Source organism: Dysidea avara, chromosome 2 (genome assembly GCF_963678975.1).
Source record: "Dysidea avara chromosome 2, odDysAvar1.4, whole genome shotgun sequence".
Lineage (NCBI taxonomy): Eukaryota > Metazoa > Porifera > Demospongiae > Dictyoceratida > Dysideidae > Dysidea > Dysidea avara.
In genome coordinates, this window is record NC_089273.1 from 28,508,186 (window position 1) to 28,531,963 (window position 23,778).

At 35.7% G+C, this 23,778-nt stretch overlaps 1 protein-coding gene across 1 annotated transcript; it reads right to left on the minus strand.

Annotated features, from left to right (window-relative positions):
* Positions 1-1,153: 1,153 nt before the first annotated feature.
* Positions 1,154-22,959, minus strand: LOC136244181 (uncharacterized). The gene is made up of 10 exons (XM_066035718.1): positions 22,930-22,959; positions 18,955-19,057; positions 18,687-18,903; positions 12,018-12,195; positions 11,597-11,779; positions 7,243-7,372; positions 6,980-7,190; positions 6,313-6,490; positions 4,146-4,331; positions 1,154-1,289 (listed from the first exon to the last, which is right to left on the minus strand). Exons 2-10 carry the CDS (start codon positions 18,972-18,974, stop codon positions 1,240-1,242), a joined length of 1,353 nt encoding a protein of 450 aa, XP_065891790.1. The 5' UTR covers positions 18,975-19,057; positions 22,930-22,959; the 3' UTR covers positions 1,154-1,239.
* Between the last annotated feature and the right edge of the window lie 819 nt (positions 22,960-23,778).

Genomic DNA, 23,778 nt, shown 5'->3' on the forward strand with positions numbered 1-23,778 from the left:
TCTCAACCCATCACCTCTCAAATTCCTGATCTCCCTCCCCCCTCCCAAAAAAAACAACAGATTGAAACTGCAACTTTTCTTTACAAATGCATCACATTCCTTTGATACTTATCATTTCCTATACACTTTCTTTAGAAACATATTATTATGTATAGGCAATATCATATTTCATATCCATCACATTCCATGGATGTTTCTTTACTATACATGTATTTGGGATTTTTCTTCCTTCACAACAATAAATCTGTTTAAATTTTTTCTTGTTTGCTAGCTATTTGCATTTCCTATAACTACATTTTCTATAGAAAAAGGCAATTAGTTTTTGCTGCAGATAATCGCATTCCAAAAATGATTTCTTAATTGTAATTCCATTACAGTACATTAATTTTAGAGCAGAATTCAAAAAGTAGTGATAGGAAAATGTCCCTATAATAGGTAGATACAGTAGCTCTACACTGGTATAAAGTGTTTAATCTATATAGGGGTCATGCACATTCTGTTATATACATACTGTATTATAGTTCATTATCTGTATTCTGTACTTCGTTTTAGTTTTAAAAGTTTCCGTGTAAAAATATTTTCGTATGATTTATGTGAATGACTGCTCTATTAGAGTAGTTCGATCTTGCATAAAAATTTTCGCGCAAAATTTTTTTGTACAAGTTTTGCATACAAAAATTATTTTAAAATGAACCAAAAACAAATTACGGCATGTAGATTTGATGTACAGTAAGACAGTATCCTTAATATTATAGTAAATGAGTGATTTGAGTGTAAGGTGATATAAACACTATAGTTAATACCTTTTTATTTGCTTGTTTTGAACTTCAAACTAGCCAGGAATACATTTTGTATTCACATGATTGCCTTAACCTGATTAGAGCCTCAAAACCATGCTTGAGTTCAACCACAAAAAGGACAACTAGCTAGTTGTAGCAACTTGAACACAATTTTGCAATTAGTCTTAAATGAGTGAAGAGCATATATGATTAGTAGAATTAATATCAGCTGTACATACAGGTACATATTTACACACACACATACATAATTATTTTACCATTATTTGATACTGAACAACATGATGGCAAAATACATTGTTTTATTTTTATTTAAAACTGCATGTATAGTGCAGTACTGTATATATTTGTGTATATATGTGTGTAGCTATATCCCTATTGGACAGTTTCTATTAAAGATACAGTACAGAACTTTTGTCAAGTATTTTTGTCAAGTATTTAGCTACCATTTCTTTGCATATAGCCGGCTTTTAATACCTGGATCATCTGGCTCTACGTGAAAATATATGTTGTAATGAACAAGAGATAATTTTAATTTTATTAACATACAGAAAACATGTACAGTATAGACTAGATCAAGACACACGATAGTGTGTCGTGCGGCCCAAGAAGCCGGCGCGCCACACCGTGAGTATATTAACAGGAAGAAAGAAAACGCAATTTTCACACCTATGTAGCTCTGTGATCCCTTATCCGATTGGAACCAAATTTGCTAGAGACGTGCCGCCCAGTTAGGGGAGTCTACATACCAAATTTGAAGAAAATCGGTCCAGCCATTTCCGAGATACGAGCGAACAAAATTTCGTTTTAATTTCTTCGTTTTTTTCTTCTTCTTCATCTTCTTCATTTCGCACACTTGGCAAAATTCGCCATAAAACACGAATGCGTGCTCGGATTGGGCTGAAATTTGGCACACTTAAAGGGCTCATTAAGGCGGATCTCCGTACCAACTTTGGTAGGAATCCGATGAGCATTCACGGAGTTATTACCGATTATTTGCGTAAAATAAGGTCGAAGTTCTGTCACGCCTACAGGGTAAACCCCTTGGAGGAATCAGTTGAAAATTTATATGTAGATGGAGCAACCATCGTAGGAGTGCCTTTGTGTGGTTTGAAAGGAATCGGGATAAAGACCATGGAGATATGACACGAAACCCAACCTGTGTCAAAATTACGCGATCGATTTTTATGAATAAAAAAACTATTAGTTTTCGTGTCTACCAGGCAAACCGCTTAGAGCAATGAACTGAAAATCAGCATGTAGCTGGAATAATCATCATAGAAAGTTCTTGCAGTAGTACAGAAGAATCGGATCACAAATCACTGAGTTATGATTCGAAAGGCAACTACGTGCAGCAAATGCGAGATCGAGATACTCTAATAGAACAGTCACCCTAATAAAGCATTCAGTTGCATGTATAATTTACACAGTTATATTACATTGCAAGTTATTCTGTAGGGAATTCAGCTACAAACAAGTCACCCTGTAGTCAGATCAGCTAGAAGAAGGTACCTAATAGAGAGTTCAGCTACAAAGAAGCCATTATGTAGAGAGTTCAGCTCAAATAAATCACCCTGTAGAGAATTCAACTACAAACAAATTGCCATGTAGAGAGATCAGCTGGAAGAAGTTATCTTGTAGAGAGTTCAGTTACAAAGAAACAATCATGCAAAGAGTTCAGCTACAAACAAATCACCCTGTAGAGAGTTCAGCTAGAAACAAGTCACCCTGTAGAGAGATCAGCTAGAAACAAGTCACCCTGTAGAGAGTTCAGCTAGAAGAAGTTACATTGTAGAGAGTTCAGCTACAAAGAAACTACCTTGTAGAGAGTTCAGCTGCAAACAAATTGCCCTGTAGAGAATTCAGCTACAAACAAATCACCCTGTAGAAAGATCATCTAGAAAAAGTTACCTTGTAGAGAGTTCAGCTACAAACAAATCACCCTGTAGAGAGTTCAGCTAGAAACAAGTTACCCTGTAGAGAGTTCAGCTAGAAGAAGTTACATTGTAGAGAGTTCAGCTACAAAGAAACTACCATGTAGAGAGTTCAGCTGCAAACAAATTGCCCTGTAGAGAATTCAGCTACAAACAAATCACCCTGTAGAAAGATCAGCTAGAAGAAGTTACCTTGTAGAGAATTCAGCTACAAACAAATCAACCTGTAGAGAGTTCAGCTAGAAACAAGTTACACTGTAGAGAGATCAGCTAGAAACAAGTCACCCTGTAGAGAGTTCAGCTAGAAGAAGTCACATTGTAGAGAGTTCAGCTACAAAGAAACTACCATGTAGAGATTTCAGCTGCAAACAAATTGCCCTGTAGAGACAAACAAATCACCCTGTAGAGAGTTTAGCTAGAAACAAGTTACACTGTAGAGAGATCAGCTAGAAACAAGTCACCCTGTAGAGAGTTCAGCTAGAAGAAGTTACATTGTAGAGAGTTCTGCTAATCAGCTACAAAGAAACTACCATGTACAGAGTTCAGCTGCAAACAAATTGCCCTGTAGAGAATTCAGCTACAAACAAATCACCCTGTAGAAAGATCAGCTAGAAGAAGTTACCTTGTAGAGAGTTCAGCTACAAACAAATCACCCTGTAGAGGGTTCAGCTAGAAACAAGTCACCCTGTAGAGAGTTCAGCTAGAAGAAGTTACATTGTAGAGAGTTCAGCTACAAAGAAACTACCATGTAGAGAGTTCAGCTGCAAACAAATTGCCCTGTAGAGAATTCAGCTACAAACAAATCACCCTGTAGAAAGATCATCTAGAAGAAGTTACCTTGTAGAGAGTTCAGCTACAAACAAATCACCCTGTAGAGAGTTCAGCTACAAGCAAGTCATCCGGTAGAGAGATCAGCTAGAAGGATCACCTTGCAGAGAGGTCAGCTACGAAGAAATCATCCTGCTTCATCTTTTCTTCTTCCTGTAGTAAAGAAAAAATGACAGGTTAAAAAGCCCTAAAGCCAGCCATAGGCCGGCTTTGGGGTATACAAATACAAAAAGAAGTGAAATCTAATCCAAAACAGCCAAGCTGTAAAAAAAGAGTGCGGCCCTGAGAAAGGCTATGGTGAAAAAAGATGTGAAATCCAAGGTGGCGGCCAAGAAATGGCTGTGATGGTAGGTTAATGGTAAAAATTTTAATAACGACAATTCAGGTGAATTTTGTGCCAAGACCAAGCGGCACCAAATTCACCTGAATTGTTGTTATTAAAATTTTTACCATTAACCTACTATCACAGCCATTTCTTGGCCGCCACCTTGGATTTCACATCTTTTTTCACCATAGCCTTTCTCAGGGCCACACTCTTTTTTTACAGCTTGGTTGTTTTGGATTAGATTTATACCATGATGTTTACTTTGTCGTTTGTGATCTTTCTTCTCTGATATGCTCAGGAGTATTTCACTGAATTTGCTCCCATAGTTGTAATGCTGACATCCTCCTCGATGCAGACCAACAATCTCTAATCTACCTTTAGTAGCTTTCAGTATGGGACCACCAGATGACCCACGAGCTGTTTCACTTGCATACAGTAGTAAGTACTCTATATATATGTGAGTCGTACAAGGAAAATCCAAAATAATATTATTTCATTTTAAGATTATTTTTTCATTATGGTGTTATCTTCATAACTTAACCATGCCAAAATTTATTTAAAAATCATTACGCTAATATGACTTTGATCACAGGTTAACCTACAACGTACTATATGTAATTCTATCTTATTTAAAATATGGCAATAATACTTGGATATTACATGAACCACTTACATATTACACGTAAGCCTGCATGCATGCATGTATGTATGTATGTATGTATGTATGTATGTATGTATGTATGTATGTATGTATGTATGTATGTATGTATGTATGTATGTATGTATGTATGTATGTATGTATGTATGTATGTATGTATGTATGTATGTGCGTATGTGCATATTTATGTAATAGTTATACCATGACTACAAGGGATTTGTCTGATATATAACAGATGAAAGGACATGGTACAGTGAACCATGGTAATGGTTCATAATGGAGATCACCTAAGTATGTTCCTAATAGAACACTCACTAAATCACCACCTATGACAGCTTTCCCAACTGCAAAATGTCTTAGAAGTTAACTTCAAAGAAATCTAGGTACACTAGTAAATATGGAATGAATAGGAATCAAAAAACGTATTTTTAAATATGCCATTTTGTCAATCTTCTTATTATGAACCATGGTAATGAGATATCACCTATGTTTTATACCAAAGTCCTAATATGCTAACTAATATACTACACCAAATAAATATTATACAGAAGCATTCTCAGTACTGGCCTACCTCTGATTTATGGAAATTACTGTTATATCTTAGTCTCTATCCATTCAGTCAAAATAGAGATCTCTGCATGTTTAACATGCTGGCTTGTTTGATCCTGTTTCATTTGTTTTTTCAGCAATCTCTATATTTCCCATATTTTAAAAAAAAAATTTCTTACACTAGTTATGGATGCTCACCTTATAAAAATATTATGTGAAAAACCAATTTCATTTGCTATAATTATATCCAGTTACAGTGTAAGAAATTTAAACAGTGTCATCTATTATTTCGATGATGGGTTACAGCATAGGCTATTACACCTAGTTGTTCATACACTGTACATGCAGCCTATTCTTGTAAACGATCATATATTTTGCTACTTTTAACCCTTGAAAAATGCCTAAGTCGGATATTTATTTAGTAAGCATTAACCACTATAAGTTACTTACTGACCTTGAGAACGTCTGAGCCATATTGTCACATCATTGAAATGTGGTGTGTAGAAAAATGATCCCAACATTTAGTGATGTCTAGATACTGAATTATAATTTATAAAATTGTCTTTTCTTCCAGTAACATCTACCCTACCTGATCTAATATATTAACCACCTTATAAGAAGTTCAATATTGCAATCAAAACTATTGTTATATCTATCTGTGCTATAATTATAATGGTGTTAGTGTATCAAAGATGCACTGAGGCCTTTAAGTTTACCCAATTGGAAATCAATTAATCTATACAAGCTACATAGCTACTGTAATAATAGTAAGAATTGCACCTTGAAGCTAAACAGAGGAGGGCAGACATTTGCCCAATTTCCTGAAATGTTCCATACAGGATCAGGGGCGGATCCAGAGTTTGGAAAGAGGGGGGGGGGGCACCTTTCTGAAAAACAGTTGAAGACCAAAAAACTTGCTGAAAACCAGTTGAAGACCAAAAAAAAAAAAAAAAAAAAAAAGGTCACGACAATAATAGCTAGTTATCCTTACCAACTATATCACGTCTGTTATGTAAAATAAAATCCTATTTATAGCTTCATAGGTAAGCTACACTGCCTCATGAACATTGTGACTGCTTTATTAGAGTAATTGACTGCTCTATTAGAGTATCTCGATCTTGTATGCAATTTCTTGAAGGGGGGGGCATTTGCCCCAAATGCCCCATCCTGGATCCGCCATTGAGGATCTACCATTAACTAGTCACTCATTGATTTGCTCACCATAATATCCAATACAAGCTGAAGATGAGAATGATAGTTCTCCACCAGCAGGATGTTGTATAATTGTAATATAATCGCCATTTTTAATGGGTGCTGGCTTATTGAGATCAATGTATTCAGCAGCAGGGTGTATTTCCTTTAATTTCCTCCAATCAATTTCCATAATGGCAAAGTCCAACTGTGGATAAGGAATAGATGTTTGGAAATAGTTTTATTACTTAAAAATTGTACTTATAGAGAAAAAAAAACTTGTAGATAAAGAAGATTGAGGTCTGACCCTAAAACAAACCCTAAACATTTAATTCAATACTGATGTCCACTACTACAACCTAAATTATAACTTATAGCTTATAGCCAAGTGTGTCCTGTAATATCAAAGGTAAAAACATGTGTTCACTCCAATAGTATCATACTGGAGCAAACATGTTGTCATGTGGAAACACATTTGTGTGCTTGAATTTCCCATGTTACTTTTTATAGCTTCTTAACTTACTCATATCTAAACACTTTTTAATAAACAATTACAGACTTTATACTAAACTTTTTGGCTAGCTGGCTAAACCTGGCTCATAAGACAAGGGTTATAAAGAAAGAGCAAGAGGCCCAAGATTAATAGTGGTACACATATGTAATTATAATAAAAGAATTATATACATTTTAGACATACCACTTCTTTGTCACTACAAATATAAGTAGTTTCCACAAGCAATTCTTTCAGCTCTATCTGCATGTCCATGCCTTCAAATTCAAGTAAACTGCTTGAAGCAATCTTTTCATTACCAATGACATGATAATTGGTCACCAAAACAACTGAAGGATTTTCATGAAATTGGACAAAGCCAAGAAATCCAGTACCATATGCAACCATCTTTCCATCACTTATAAACAAAGGCCATAATGAAAAAGTAAAAAGAATTGTGCTTCACTTACAATGTTTTAATCAAGCAAACAGATCTCTTAACACGATCTCTTTCTGTTTCCGTAACTGTATTATAGCCCTTATCTTCTGACTTCGGCTTTCTTTCAGCATCAAACTGTGTCTTGGCTTTTGACTTGACATCTACAATAGCAATTGTTAAACTATTACACAAATCTACTGCTAGCACATACACCCTGTGTAATATTATTCGTGTACACAATTAGACAATAATTACTATGTGAAAGTTTTGTAATGAACACACCTCTTTATTTTGGCCAACTACTATAGACCTTATTTGAAGTGCACAAGGTAGAATCAATACAAACAAAAGATTATTATTACATGTCTAGTATTATCCATAACAGCCAAGCTGTGAAAAAGGGTGTGGTTTTCCAAGCATGAAAAAATATGACATTGTAATACCATCACTTTTGATATCACATCTTTTTCATACTAGCTTATTTTTAAAAGGTTTCACCTTTACAACAGCTTGGCTGTGAAGGACTAAAAGGCCCCACCTCTTTCATTTTGTATTTGTATTATACTGGCTTTTATCTCTCTTATTTCTATAGATAAGTAGAATGACTAGTCGTCAATTAGTTTTGTATTATATATATATATTTTAGAATTTCATAATAATATTAGTCGCATGTGTATGACTGCTTTGTCAAGGGATCTCGAAACACAGTTGTCACATGCATGTATAGTTGGCTTTCACATATAATTATAATTCATTGAATGCTTGTACCTTGTTTACTGATCATGACACATCCAAGAAAATTCTACTGGTGTGCGTAAGCCAGTAGTAGTAGTAGTAGTTGTTGTGTGGTAATTATCTGATATTTCACACTACTTGTAGGAAAAGGTGTAACCATAAATTACACTATCCTAAAAAAATTCTTATAGTTGCCCAACCGCAATATGTGACCGGGCCTGTGAAAACAGGGCATGTGGGCACAAACTACATCCAATTGCACAATTGGTCATATCTCAGTATTGGAATAAGATATAGGTTTAATGAAGAGATTCCATCCCTCCTGGTGGAGACTGAGTGTGGCCCCGGCTAGACATTGGGTGACCTGCAGTTCGAATCCTGGGGTTGGAAGGATTTTTTTCCTTACTTTGGCCCCTTTTCTGTTACACCTTTTCAGCTATAAGTCACTACGTTTAAGTCCTTGAAATTAGGTTACTAGGTAATCCTAAGTCTGCAGCACATGTTGCTGTCAGACCTTCAGTGCTGGTCACTGTAAAGTACTTGTAACAATACAGTATTTGCATTCTGTAACTTGTGTTATAAGGCCAATTAAATGTTGAAGCTGGCTGAAAACTGTATTAATGGAATAAAAAGTTACGAGTGGTGAAAGTTTGAAAAAGTAAGCAAATTTTGTGTGCCCATATGCCTTGTTTTTTCAGGCCCAGCCACAAATTACACATGTAGTGGGCTGTTAGATATTTTCTCTAGAGCACTGTATGTGTTGCTATTATATCAAGAGTTCATAATAAAGGATAGTAAGTGAAGTTTTGATCATATGAAATAAAGTAAAACTACATATATAGCACTTTCAAAGAATAATGGAAGATGCAACATGCTATACAAGCCTCATAAGCAGAATCAAAAGATATTGAAGAATGCATTTCAAACCTAAAGCCATAATTGTAGCTTGTTTATTGTAATTGATGTACAGTGGAACGTTTCTTAACAAACTCCCCGAATTAATTAAGGACACAGTAGAAAATAAAAAGGATAAAAAATGTTGGTCCCTACAGGTCTAGTTAATACATTTTTTACCTCTGAAATAGGAAAACCTCTATTACTGCAAAAAGTGGGCAAAAATTCTGGGTCCCAAAATGTCTGTAATAGAGAGGCTCCACTGTAAGATACAGAACAGCCATTGAGTAAAACTACCTTCAGGACTTTATAATTTTGTACTTCTTACTACATGATGAAAGTACAGACAGCTAATCTAGGACAGTATTCAGTTATGTTATCTCCTAATTGGGTTTGTGGTACCACTGTCTACGTTTTTCTAAAGTGGTATCATCCCTTTCTCCATAAATCTGCAAGATATGACTCGCTGAAATCATTTTAAGTTATGCAACCTATAATATCCCTTGACCCATGATACCTGCATCTGCTATTATAATTTATTATAGCCTATTTTATTTGACCATTAAATTTTATAAATAATTATATAGTACCATATATGGAGTGCACATTATTTCTGTTTACCTAAAGTACAATGCACATAGAATTAGACCAATCTAGAATTTCCAATGATAGGTCTATGAAATTATTGTTTAAGTCTGAGTCCTTGTAACTAGGTTAGGTGATCCTAAGGCTGCAGCACAAGTTGCTGTCAGACCTTCAGTGCTGGTCACTGTAAAGCATTAATAATAAATACTTTAGGTTTAAGGAAGAAAATCCATCCCTCCTGGAGGAGACTGAGTGTGGCCCGGACTAGACATTGGGTGACCTGCAGTTCGAATCCTGGGGTTAGAGGGATGTTTTCCTTACTTTGGCCCCTTTTCTGTTACACCTTTTTTCAGCTATAAGTCACTGAGTCTAAGTCCTTGAAATTAGGTTAGGTAATCCTAAGGTTGCAGCACATGTTGCTGTCAGATCTTCAATGCTGGTCACTGTAAAGCATTAATAATAATTATAAAACTTCACCAGTCTAGTGTGGTAAACTAGAGCTTTCATTTATAAGTAGAAATTAAGCAACTGACAACAGTGGCCAAGTGGAAAAGGGTTTAGGGCATATAGGTGTGGAGGTCCCTGGTTTAAACCCGGATATATTTTCAATGCTTTTTATGCACCTTCTTTTACTTCTTAGTGACTGTTCAATCAGAGCATCTATGGAACAGTCATCAAGAAGTTAGTGTGTATCCTGGCAACCCATGCAGTGTTTTTGGTCTATGTATGTAGGTTCTATAATAATTATAGGTTACCTGCTTTTCTTTGTTTTCAGCTGGTTAAACTACATAGAGATGTGGAGTGGAAGGGAATGCCATTAAAACTTCTAAGCAATTTCTAAAAAAACTTCTAAGCACTTCATACATTTTGCTTGTCATTTTGCAGTCACACAGAATGGAGCTTTACCCAGGGGCGTACGCAGGAATTTTGAAAAGGGGTTTCCACTACACTAAGTGACTGTTATATTAGAGTAGTTTGTATTATCTGACTGCTCTATTAGAGTATCTCGATCTTTTCACCAAAATCATAATTCAGAAAAATGTTATAAGTGTTGCTATCATGTTAGAAACTATTATTTAACTACGATAAAAGTTTAAAATGTGTCCTGTTCCAAGATAGATCCAGATTCTGGAAACCTGAAGTTTCAATTTCTTAATGTTTCAAGTAGTATGTAAAATCCAAAGGGGTTTCCTGAAACCCTAGGAGACCCCCCTCGGTACGCCCCTGTTTACCATAACAGATACAAAAGCTGCAGTCAATTATCTGCTGTGTATGGCTTTCCTTATATGGAATCTATTGTTTTGCATCAAAATGTTTGTCTTTACTATATATGGAAACCATTTCTTAATTCTTTGAGTTTGTGAGAGAGGTTTCCCTGTTATGTGGTACAAACTAATTACCACTGTGTTCTTTTAAAGCCTCAGTATCTGCAACACTGCATATATGCCGATTTAAATATGCACATAGTTCTTTTTATTGACTAAACACAAACATGAATTTTATGCAATATTGTGGATCTATTGTATACACTTCCTGCTTAATCTATGCATATGAAGAAGCATAGCTAACTCTATAGTTTGCAGTGTTGGGAGTAACGTGCTACTTATGTAACGCGTTACGTAATATTATTACTTTTGTGGTAACAAAGTAATATAACGAAATACGCTATAAAAACAGGTAATATAACGCAAGCTACTTTACTTACAAATGTAACGCGTTACCTAAGTAATATAGTTACTGTAACGAGTCTAATATTACGTAATATTATTACTACAAGTAACGAAGTTACTAATCTCGTTAGTTATCCTCTGAGTAATGCCTAGCGACAGCGAAGTAACGAGGCCTACTGAATGAAGCTTATTCACCAGCTTCTTACTTATACCAAAATTTGCATATTGTCCAACAGCGCAATCATGTCACGTGATAAGGTGGTAGTTTCACACGTGACAGCTTAAGGCTGTGGACACAAAGTAATATAATATGTAATATTATTACAGTTACTTTATTTTATGGGTAATATGTAACTGTAACTAAATAGTTCAGTTGCAAGTAATATGTAATATGTAACTAGTTACTTTTACAAAGTAACTTGCCCAACACTGATAGTTTGATACTCAATATACAATACTCATGTTTATACTGTAGTACTACGTATATACGTACGTACGTACTTGGTTTGTAATCTTTCCCAGAAATACTTTTTAGTATTTCCTTGAATTGTGTTCCACAGCAGTAGTCACCACCAAAGCCTCCTCGATGAAGACCCACAATTTCTAAATTACCATTAAGTGCCTTCAGTATGGGACCTCCAGATAGATGATACTTTGATCCACTTTCATAAACCAATAGACAGTCTATAGAGTACACAATTACACTTATTAGCAGACATGGTATAAATTATCTGTAATATACTGCTGCCAAAATTGTGTATCCTAATGAAAGCACAAGAGCTAGCCAAAACACTGCTGCTAGAGCCCTACATAAGCTGAATGCAGTGAAAATAACACCACTATACCAATGAAAGTGTAAATAGCACAATTCTACTAATGAGAAAATCAATGACTATATTAACTCTTAGTACTCTTAGTTCACCTATCAAAGAGGAGACTGAGGATGATGCTGATAGATCTTCACCATTACGGGTGCATTGAATAATTGTAATAAAATCACCACTCTTAAGTGGAGCAGGTTTGGTCAGATCTATATATTGTACTTGCTGGTTCTCCCTTTTCAGTTCTTCCCAATCAACTTCTATCATTGCATAATCAAGCTAAAAGTAACAGAATTTTAATTAATAAGATTCACTGTAACATTGCAGTTTGCATGTAAGATTTTAAGAAGTGTTCCTAGTTTACAATTGCATATTCATTAATCAAAAGTGGTTGATAATAGGCTTGACTTAATTATCTCCCATTATGTTTATGAACAATGCTAAAACATCAAACCTGTTATGTTTAATATTTTGCCAAGCCTATACTAGTTGGAAAAATTTATTCTACATAAAGTTGTATGTTTGGATTGCCTATAGTGATCATTCCAATGCTAATTAAAACATCATGATTGTCTTTTTTCATTATAAAAATAAATTTAGCGTGTAAACATGATCACACAAAAAGAGCCAAGCTGTAAAAAAGGGCTTGGCCTTCAAAAGTTTTAATGAAAAGATCTGAAATCGAAGGTGACAGCCAAGAATTAATGTTAGTAACAGCCATCATTAAATTTAGTAGAATTAACATCATTGCAATTGTTTATTATTTGCTGCCACCTTTGATTTTGTATCTCTCTTTTTTACCCAATCTATTGATGGTTGCATTCTTTTTCACAGTTTGGCTTTTTTCTGTGGATTTCATACTTAATAAGGCTGTAAAAGAAGCCATTTAGACTTGTCATGGGGTTTATTTAAACAAACATCTTTATTTATTTATACAAATGATGATTATTGAAGACAGAAGTTGTTATTGTTAATGCTGTAAATTTTTTGCTAATACAGAACACAAATTTGAGGACTTTTCAATAAGACTGTGGATTTTTATCAAATTGATGCCAAACTTTGTAAATTAATTTATGCTCCTTAACTCTGCAAGGCAATCAAGCTTAGATGTTTAATAGTTATACCATGGCTGCGAGGGATTTTGCTGATATGTAGTTTTTTCGTTCTGTGGTCTGTTCAAAGGCTGATACGCGGTGGGTAGAAATACGCATCCACGATCACCCAAACAATTATTTTGTGCCTTCATTATCCTTTACTATCAACCAACTAGACCATCTTAAAGAATATACCCAGTTTAACAACCACTACAAAATTGAGTCCCACAATGCAAAGCTCTATGTTGCTCAATATAACGAGTCAAAGCGTATCATTTCTTTGAACTGGCTGGGCATCAAAGTCATTGGCAAACCACTTTCCCATGATATTTCCCAGGCAATATGTGAGTTAAACACCAAGCAGCGCCTTTGAATGCCCACGCTAATGTGGTATATTTGCATTTTTATAACAAAGCATGTGAAAATAAATCTAAGCCACCATAGTTCACTGGTGAAAATATATTTTACTGTTAAATATCTCACTAATAATTAGTGCAAATTCAATAAAATTTTCTGCCTGGCCTATGCTATCTGGCAGACAGCTACAATTCAAAAATGGTGTGCTTTACAAAGGCAATTGAGCTATGCTTCTGTGCAAATCGTGTTTTGTCTTTTTCTTACAATATACACTACACTCTGTGGCAGACCAGCTTCTTTCTTAGCATGACACACTACACCATGTATGTGTCTTGATACAAAAAAAAATTACACAATCGAGTGCCTATAACTTATAGCTACCAGTCAAAATTTCTGACATAACTACTTGGAGCTGAGTCCTCAAACACATTTAATAACCCACAGATGGTAATAAACAATTTTTGAATTTTCACTCATTTGTAGTACTGTTTTACCTGCTAAAATACTTTAAAATCTTTTCCTCCAATTGCCTGACACTTTATTAGTTTACCAACAATCAAAGCTTTCACCATACATTTTCTAATAGAGAAGCCAGAAAGTGCATAGTTTATGTGACCTATTCCCAAACTTGACAATGTTTACAATGGAACCAAACCACACATGTCTGCTATTTACAGTTATACTGTCATCACTTATCATCTGGTTGGTTGAAATGCTATTAATTCTGTTGTTTTCCAAGGACTAAACTTAATGTTACATTGTACATACTGTAATTGTGTGCTTACTGCCTTTAATGCTGTAGCTGTTGGCTTTTAAGCAAGACAAGTCGAGCATCAAAGAATCCGGGTAATACAATTTACTTACCACTGTACTTACCATTGCTGCAAATGATCAAACACAACAGTCATGTTAGTAGAATAAAGTTTTTACGGTGTAAATCATACAAAAAAATATTCTTACATGGCAATTTTTCAGATCAGCAATAAATTTTATTTTTGTTACTGCTAAGACTTGTTGTGGAAGTACTTGTAAACTGTCATTTTTTCTACTTTCTGTTGAAGCTAATATGTAATGGCTTGTGCAATGTGGCTAATGGTGCACTGTATTTGGTAATAATTGAAGGGGCCAGCAGCAAAAGTAACAAGTGCCATTTGAAAGATTAGGTGACTACCTAATGGGCGCTAAACAGAATTTTGGGAAATAATTGAATTTTTATAAATATTTGCTAAAAGTTATATTGAGACTGCCATGAACTTTTAAACTCTGTTGTTTATTTAATGACAATATTTTTCACATGGTTATACCAAGCCATTCTAATTTTTAGAAAATGGAAAATCTAAAATGGCACATGTCCCCTTTTTTCACTGACCCCTTCAATTATGAAATTGGCTGATTTGCATGCTATTATATTTCTCATTATAGCATTGCTGAAATGACATTATCACTGTCTCCATTTGTTTAATATTGTATCTATTTCAAACTATATGGCCACACTTTAATGTAGATTCAGGAGTGGGGCACAAACAAGCTAAGTTTCAGGTGGTTGGAAAGAGCAGATTTGTTGTTTGCTTAATTTTTGAAGCAGCAAAGTATCACTTCTTAGTGATTCACAACTTAGTGGTTTTCCTGTTGATATTTGCCATTTTGGCCTTTGCAGGTGGTTGTGAAGTATTAAAATCTGTTTTAAAGCTACAGGTATGAATGTATTAAATTCCAGCAAAATGATAATCATACATAGAGGCATTTACTGTAGCATGCACTAAGGTGCTGAGTGACAGTTTGACTGAGACAACTACTTTGACTTAGGTTTCAAGTGGGTTTGCAACAAATGGTAGCACATTATGCATATTTTCACAAGTACACAAAAAATTTAGAAATTTTCAACTACAGTAGGAACCATAGCACTTCGATAGAAAGTACTGAAACAAGCTAGAGTAGTGCATGATATTAAATTGCAGTAAAACAATAAGAAGTATTATATCCCTACTGTGCTCCAAGATACCATAACAGAAATGTACAGTAGGGATATGACACTTCTTATTGTTTTACTGTGATTTAATATTGTGCACTACTCCTACACAGTATAATGAATCAAGAACTGTTCGCAAAACCCTCTGCAATCTATGCATACCGAAAGAAAGAAATGGTGCTGCACACCCCAGTTGTATCAATTATCGTCTGAAAATTGAAGTATCCATTACACTTCATTGTCGGCTATGTTCAACCTGTTACACAGCAGTGTGAATCAAGAACTGTTCAAAAAGCACCTCTGCAATCAAAATAACCACTATGAAAAATACAAACTTTCCATTACGAAAGGAAGCCATCACGTGCTACCACAAAATCGTCACTTTTTGCTGTCAGCAAAGATGAATGGGACACAAAAGAGGACACTGGTAAGTCCATGAAAAATGCATTGTACGTACTGTGGTATGCCCAAAGGCACCTATCAGGCCGAAGCGATGTTGAACAGTGAAAAAATCAAGCCCATAGCCTTAGCTGTTATCAAGTTATGCTTGTCTGAAGGCATCAGTCAGTGAGTCAGTAGTTAACACATGCTAACTTGAGCACGTACAAACATACCACAACACATTACCGCATGCTTTCCTACACAAACCGCCCTTCCACCACACCAAGCTCTATAACATTACGGCATGCAACCACAACATATTACAACAACACATCACTTTACAGACCAATTATACAGACATACATACATATACATACATCCTTTTGGGGGAGGTAGGGCAACTGAGGTATGATACACCAGCCCAAATAGGCAATGAGTATGTATTATCACTGTCACAGCAAACTTTACACAATACATCCAGTATTACTTATGTCAACACCACAGCAGCAACACTCAGCAACCACATTGCAAACATACAATTGTAAGGATTAGCACATTCAGTTGTGACACATTAAATTTAATGACAGTTAGCATTTTGTGATAACACACACAGCTTTGGACTAGGCAGCTATTGACTTTAATTATTCAGCAATTTGCGCCCACACCTCAGTTACCAGAAGCAACATGTAAGAAAGCAGGCTATCAGGGTGGGTGGGTGGGAAATTTTAATATCGTTAACTTCACAAGCTTAGATCCTCTACTGCCTGAGGAATATTCAAGGATCATTGATCCTGGTAAAGTATCAAACAATCATAACGTGACAGTAATAATAATGATGAGCAAAGCCTGACCTGTTACTATATTAGGATTGTGGAATTTAATTATGATGTGCACTTATGCAACTAGGTGACAGATGGTCACGCATGGTGTTACATGTTGACAATTCACCCAATGGAAGCTAGCCTGTTAACTTTTGTTTGTTGCTAGGGCAACAAACTAAATTAATTAAATAATATTTTAAATTCCGTAGCAACTTGTTGATAGTGTTTTGGGTCGATCTGAAAGCTTGTTTAGGCTTAGTTTTACCTAACTAATGCTGCCTCATCATCAAGGGAAAATTGAAACTGGTTTTTGGGTGATGTTATTTTGTGGGCCATGCATACTCCTTTGTGTCCCTACTATACAGTACTATTGTACTGTATGATGAGTTATGGTACAGTACGATAGTACAGTATAGTAGGGACCAACAAAGGTTTAGGCGTGGCACATGAAAGAACATCACCCAAAAACCAGCCTCATTTTTCCCTGATGATGATGAGGCAGTATTGGTTAGGTAAAACTAAGCCCAAACAAGCCTTTAGATTGACCCAAAAATACTTTCAACAAGTTGCTATGGAAGTTTCAAAAAGATATAGTAAACAGAGTTTTCTAGTGACTGACTGAGTGAGTGACTGAGTAACTGATGCCTGAGACAAGTGTATATAACTCAATAACAGCTACGAAAATGGGCTTGATTTTTTTACTGTTCGATGTTGCTTCACCTGGACACATGCCTTATGGCTTACCGCAGTACATGCAATGTGTTATTCATGACTTTATAGTGTCCTCCTTTGTGTCCCATTCATCTTTGCTGACACTGATTTGGCAGTAGTGTGAGATGGCTTCTCATCACAACAGAAATTGTCTGTATTTTTCATAGTGGCTACTATGATTACAGAGGTGCTTTTCAAACAATTCTTAGATTCATAATGGGTTGAACATAGCCTGACAATGAAATGTAATGGATACTTCACTTTTCAGTGAATAATTGATAGCTGGGGCACACGGCACCATTTCTTTCTTTTAAGAGTAGGGACCATAGCACATCGCTGAAACAAGCTGGAATAGTGCAAGATATTAAATCACAGTAAAACAATAAGAAGCATTATATCACTACTGTGCATTTCCATTATAGTATCTTTAAGCACAGTAGGGATATAACACTTGTTTCAATTTACTTAATGTGATTTAATATTGTGCACTACACCAGCTTGTTTCAGTACTTTTTATCGATGCGCTATGCTCCCCACTGTAGTTGAATATTCCAATTTTTTTTGTATACTTGTATATAATGATCTTTGCCTGACATTTCAATCAACATAAGTATGGCTCTTACCACTCATTGTTGTACAGAATTTGTGTTTCCATTCGATTGCTTAACAAGCTCTGTTAAATATAAAGTAACGTTCACTAGGTTAATCATTAATGTTAGGAGGTAATATAGAAGTGTTATATAAGTAGGCATGAGGCTATTATGCTCCAAAAATTGAGCATTATGCTTTTGAGCAGTGCTCAAAAAATCACCTATTATGCTTTTGAGAATTGCCCATTATTCCCAAAATTATGCCACCACAATTGGCTAATAATTCCAGTTTATTGCTGTATCAGACTATTTTCATTGATGTTTAAGCTTCAAATAGTCTTGAATTCTTTAGATGGTTGCTGAATTAGAGTATTTGACTTTAATATGACTGCTTTATTAGAGTAAACAATATTCAGTGACTGTTCTATTAGAGACTCTGACTGCTCTATTAGAGTATCTCGATCTTTTTTAACGGAATTGTGCATTCTGCAGATTTTCTTACTGTTAAAGCTTTATAATCACCTCAAAATGCTAGCATAATTCCTGATTTCCACACATACCTATTATGCCCGAAATTATGCTGGCATAATTGCCGCATCCCTATATATATAAGACATCACACTTGTGTGTTTTAAATATTGTGCATAAATTCTTGATTCTTACACCTGTAGTCTGTTTTATCTAGAAACAACCAAGACAATTTAATGAACCTGTAATTTGTACTTTTGGTTCCTGTACAATAATACACTGCTGCAGCACATACAGTACTTGTCTGCTGCAAGTCCACACTTGCTTGGTTGCATACGTATAATACCAAGTGTTTTTATAACTGTGTGTTAATACATACCTTTTTCTTAGGACTATGCTTGTAAGTGTTTTTTACCATGAGGTTGTTAACACTTATCGCAACATCTGTTCCATGAAGTTGAATAAAACTGCTAGCAGCAACATCTTCACTACTAATAACATGGTGATTGACCACCAGAACGACTGAAGTCTTCTCATGAAACTTCATAAAACCCAAAAAAGCAGTGGCTATATCCATTTCTCCATTTATTTTATTGCTATGGTTAATGGATAATAATATAATATCTATTGTTGATTAGCTTACTTACGGTGTTTTTATCAAACACATAGAATTCTTGACTCTTTCTCGCACTGCTTCACTGACGTAGTCATGTCCTAGGCCAAAACTGACCGTTTCTGGTTCCCATGTAGCTGTATATATGATACACAATTACAGTTACTACCTTCAAGACTTTCACATGACAAAAGCCTATGTAATATGAACATAATTATTTGCAAAAAGCAGTCTTCTGCTTGCCATTTTTTATGACTTATAACTTAGGTTGAAATGAGATTTGATCTGATACTGTAATGAGTACTGTAACATATGCACCATTAATTAATTACTATGAAATCAAGTTAGAGTCTTAGCTGTGTATCAACTTAGCCTGCCCCTCTCCTTGTCAGCTCCTGGATCCACCCCTGCGTTAGGCTGAAGCCTGCAGATATGTACAACCAATTTTGTTATATGAAACCAGGCTTCAAATTATAATGAAGTCTGGTTTTGTCAAATCCAGTTACATGCATATTTAGTATTTCAAATATCAAAGTAAGCAATGCAAGTAATATCTACCAAATGAAAAACTACTGCACGTATGTTACCAAAGGTGTTAGTGGGAAGAAAAAAATGTCATGTGCTGGAATCATGCTCTCTACAAGGTAATTTCTTCTAGCTGATCTCTCTACAGGGAGATTTGTTTGTAGCTGAACTATATACAAGGTAACTTCTTCTAGCTGATCTCTCTACAGGGTGATTTGTTCGTAGCTGAATTCTGTACAGGTGATTTGTTTGCAGCTGAGCTCTTTACAAAATGGTTTCTTTGTAGCTGAACTCTCTACAAGGTAACTTCTTCTAACTGATCTTTCTACAGGGTCTTTGTTTGTAGCTGAACTATCTACAAGGTAATTTCTTCTAGCTGATCTCTCTACAGGGTGATTTGTTTGTAGCTGAATTCTGTACAGGTGATTTGTTTGCAGCTGAGCTCTTTACAGAATGGTTTCTTTGTAGCTGAACTCTCTACAAGGTAACTTCTTCTAGCTAATCTCTCTACAGGGAGATTTTTTTTGTAGCTAAACTCTCTACATGATGGTTTCTTTGTAGCTGAACTCTCTGCAAGGTAACTTCTTCTACTGATCTCTCTACAGGGCGATTTGTTTGTAGCTGAACTCTCTACATGGTGGTTTCTTTGTAGCTGAACTCCCTACAAGGTAACTTCTTCTAGCTAATCTCTCTACAGGGAGATGTTTTTGTAGCTAAACTCTCTACATGATGGTTTCTTTGTAGCTGAACTCTCTGCAAGGTAACTTCTTCTATTGATCTCTCTACAGGGCGATTTGTTTGTAGCTGAACTCTCTACATGGTGGTTTCTTTGTAGCTGAACTCTACAAGGTGATTTCTTCTAGCTGAACTATCTCTTTCCATAGTTGCATGAACTCCCTACAAGGTAACTTCTTCTAGCTGATCTCTCTGCAGGGTGACTTGTGTGTAGCTGATCTCTATACAGGTTTCTTGTTTCTAGCTGATCTCTTGAATTCTCTTCAGGGTGACTGCTCTATTAGGATGACTGCTCTATTAGAGTATCTCGATCTCGCACTTGCTGCACCAAGTTGGATTTAGTGTTATAACTCCGTGGCTTTAAGTCTGATTCTTCTACACCATTGATGATCCTTTCTAAGATGATTATTCCATCTGTACAACGATTTTCAAAGCATTACCCCAAGCGGTTTATCTGGTAGGCGTGGCAAGCAGTCGTTTTTTTTATTAGCTAATCTCGATTGCGTAATTGTTACACACTGTTGGTTTTTTCGTTGTATCTTCCTGGCTTTTAGCTCGATTTCTTTCAAACACAAAAGGTTTGAGGTTCAATAGTTAACCTATTCACCCTCCGATTTTAAGCTTCTTCCCATACGCGGTTTACCCTGTAGGCGTGACAACATATTGGTATTATGTTTCGTGAATAGTCGCTCATAACTCTTTGCCTGTTTATCGTATTCCAGCCACAGTTGGTACCGAGATGCGCCGTTATACCCCCCTTCTGTGTGCCATATTTCAAGGCAATCGGATATGGCGTTCGCGTTTTATAGCAGTTTTTGTAAGTGTGCGACAAGAGGAAGAAAAATAAGAAGAAAAAACGAAGTAACTAAGTCAATTTTTGAAGTCGCATATCTCGGGAACGCGTCAAGCGATTTCGCTCAAATTTGGAATGTGGAGTGCTGAAGTTGGAGGGAATGTCCACAGCAAAAATCGTCTTGTTTCACCAAGGAAGCACAGAGCTACGGGGTGCGAAAATTGCGTTTTCTTTCTTCCTGTCAATATACTCACGGGTGTTACGCGCCGGCTTCTTGGGCCGCACGACACACTACCGTGTGTCTTGATATGGAAAGTTTGTTATGAGAAAATTTTTGCAAACTTGGCGAGTGAGCTAGTGAAGTTCCATATGCCAACCAAGTACAAGAATGTATCTGTACACCAGTACCACATGTATGCTTTATCTTGTTATTAAAAACACTTTTGTCTTTCAAGGCATCAGTTCAGTACTGTAATTTCTAGTCTACGTACTTGTGTATGTACATACAAGGTTAACAAATGAAATTTCATTAATTTTTTACTATGTAAAACTGATCAAGTAATCCTATACATTCCCTTTTGTTTAGGTACAATTAAGAAAAAGGCATTGCCAAAACATGGAGGCTATTCAAAGCTTCAGTTTGTGAAACCGCCAGCTTCAACTTTAATTTGTTGTATTTGCCAACATGTCAGTCGAGAACCTCAGTACAGTGTGTGTTGTGGATCACTCTTCTGTAAATCATGTCTTTTCAATACCAGCATGTGTCCTATGGGCTGTGGTAAAGATCACTTTGCTGTACGCAAGAATAACATGCTGCCATTGCTATCAATACTTTAGAGTTGTTTTGCACTAACAAAGATAAAGGTTGCAAGTGGCAGGGGGCATTGTTAAAACTAGATGAACATTTACTGCACTGTGATTCAATGATTCCCCAAAACAATTGTCACACAAATGATCAGTCACTCAGTTGTCCTATGTTTGATCCCAATAACTGTGAAGTAGGAAATGTATCTTATAATGAAAAAGAGAAATGCGAAGCTCTTGAGAAAGTTAAATGTGAGTATTATCACATAGGATGTGCAGAGCACATTGCACATGAAGATCTGAAGCAACACAACGAAAAACATTCGTATAACCACCAGTCCCTCACCAATAAAGAGCTCTTCAAGTTACAGGATGAAATTGAAACCAGTATTAGTCGGGTTAAAAGAAACACTAATGAGGAGCTGGATGAGATAGAGGATGAGTTTAACAGCGTACAAAAGCAACTAGATTGCTTGTTTGGAATTTGGAGTGTGAGGATAATGTCATGGTAGCCAAAGAGATATCAGGAGAAGTAGCACCTGTGATTTTAAAACTAGAGAGATTTCTTCACAAAGGTGAAAATAATATGATAACAAAGCAGCGATCTGAATTAGAATGGTCTAGCATTCCATTTTTAATTGATGAAAAAGGATACAAAATGTTTCTAAAATTTACTGTATTAAATGATACATACTATTCAGTTGCTCTTCATTTGATGGGGGGCCCAATGATAATCAACTCAGTTGGCCACTGAAGGGAAAGTTTGAAGTAGTTTTGCTGAACCAAATCAGTGACTGTGCCCATCGTAAAACAATAATATTGTATGACAGCAATACACCAGTCAGTAAAGCAAGCAGAGTGACTGGCTATGTTCTGGCAAGCTCAGAAGGTTGGGATAATCTGAAGTATATAACTCATCATGACCTTCATAAAATATCCCCCACTTGCCAGTTTCTTAAAGAAAAGTGTTTGCTTTTAAAGTTTCTAAGTTGGAGTGACATGAGTTATTATACTTGATATAGCTTAATGATATATAAGTTTTATTGTATACACTGAGACATTGTGTGTGGTTGGAGACTACAAATTTCTTTTACTGCTTGTATACGTATTTTATACACATGCATATTAATTAAACTACAGTATATTACTTACAGTGTTTTGATTAATGAAGTTAGAACTTTGCTGCTTACCATAACAATTTTACTTACGTATACTAACTGAAACTGCAACAAATTTCATGCAGTAATTGGAGTGTTTAATAAATTCAATATACTGTATTGTATGGATGGTTGCATTTGAACTGTCATTTGTAGAGCAGATATTGTTTATTACAGTCAGGAAATCTACCTATAGCTACAGCTAGCAGAATACAGATCAGTTGATATAATAGTATTATGCACATGTCATGTCAGAGATGACAGTGTCAATTATAGGGACTGGATAAGCCAATGTGGCCAGCAAAATAGGCTGGAAAAGTAAAATGGAAAATGCTGACACAATAAGCAGAGTTTTATAAAGCAGACACTAATTTTGACGGAATAAAAGAAATTATGCTACAGAAATTGCACATGGAGATTGTTACGCTTTCATGTAATGCATTGTACTATGGCTTATTCTGGAATTATAGCTGTTTTTGTACAATCTTTTATTTATGTATTTATTAAGACTTCACATCACAAGTGCTGAAGGTCTGTAGGACTGCTGGTGCTACAGCCGGTTTAAAGTGTTACAGAAAGTATGTTTGAAAAGGTGGAGAAAGAAGAATAATCTATGGCTGGACTTTGGCAGCGTCAAACCTGCAGTCATCCAATTAATGCTTGAATACTTACAGGAGTCTGCCAGGCAGTCAGGATGTTAGTCTGCTTCAAGTCATTAAGTCAGGCTTTACAGGTTCCTTGAGCCTCCAGCTTACCTGTGACATAATACTTAACTAAAGTTGCTCTGTCAGTTCTACAGCACCTTTTCCTTCAAATGTGTTAGCATTATTACTATTATAGTCTG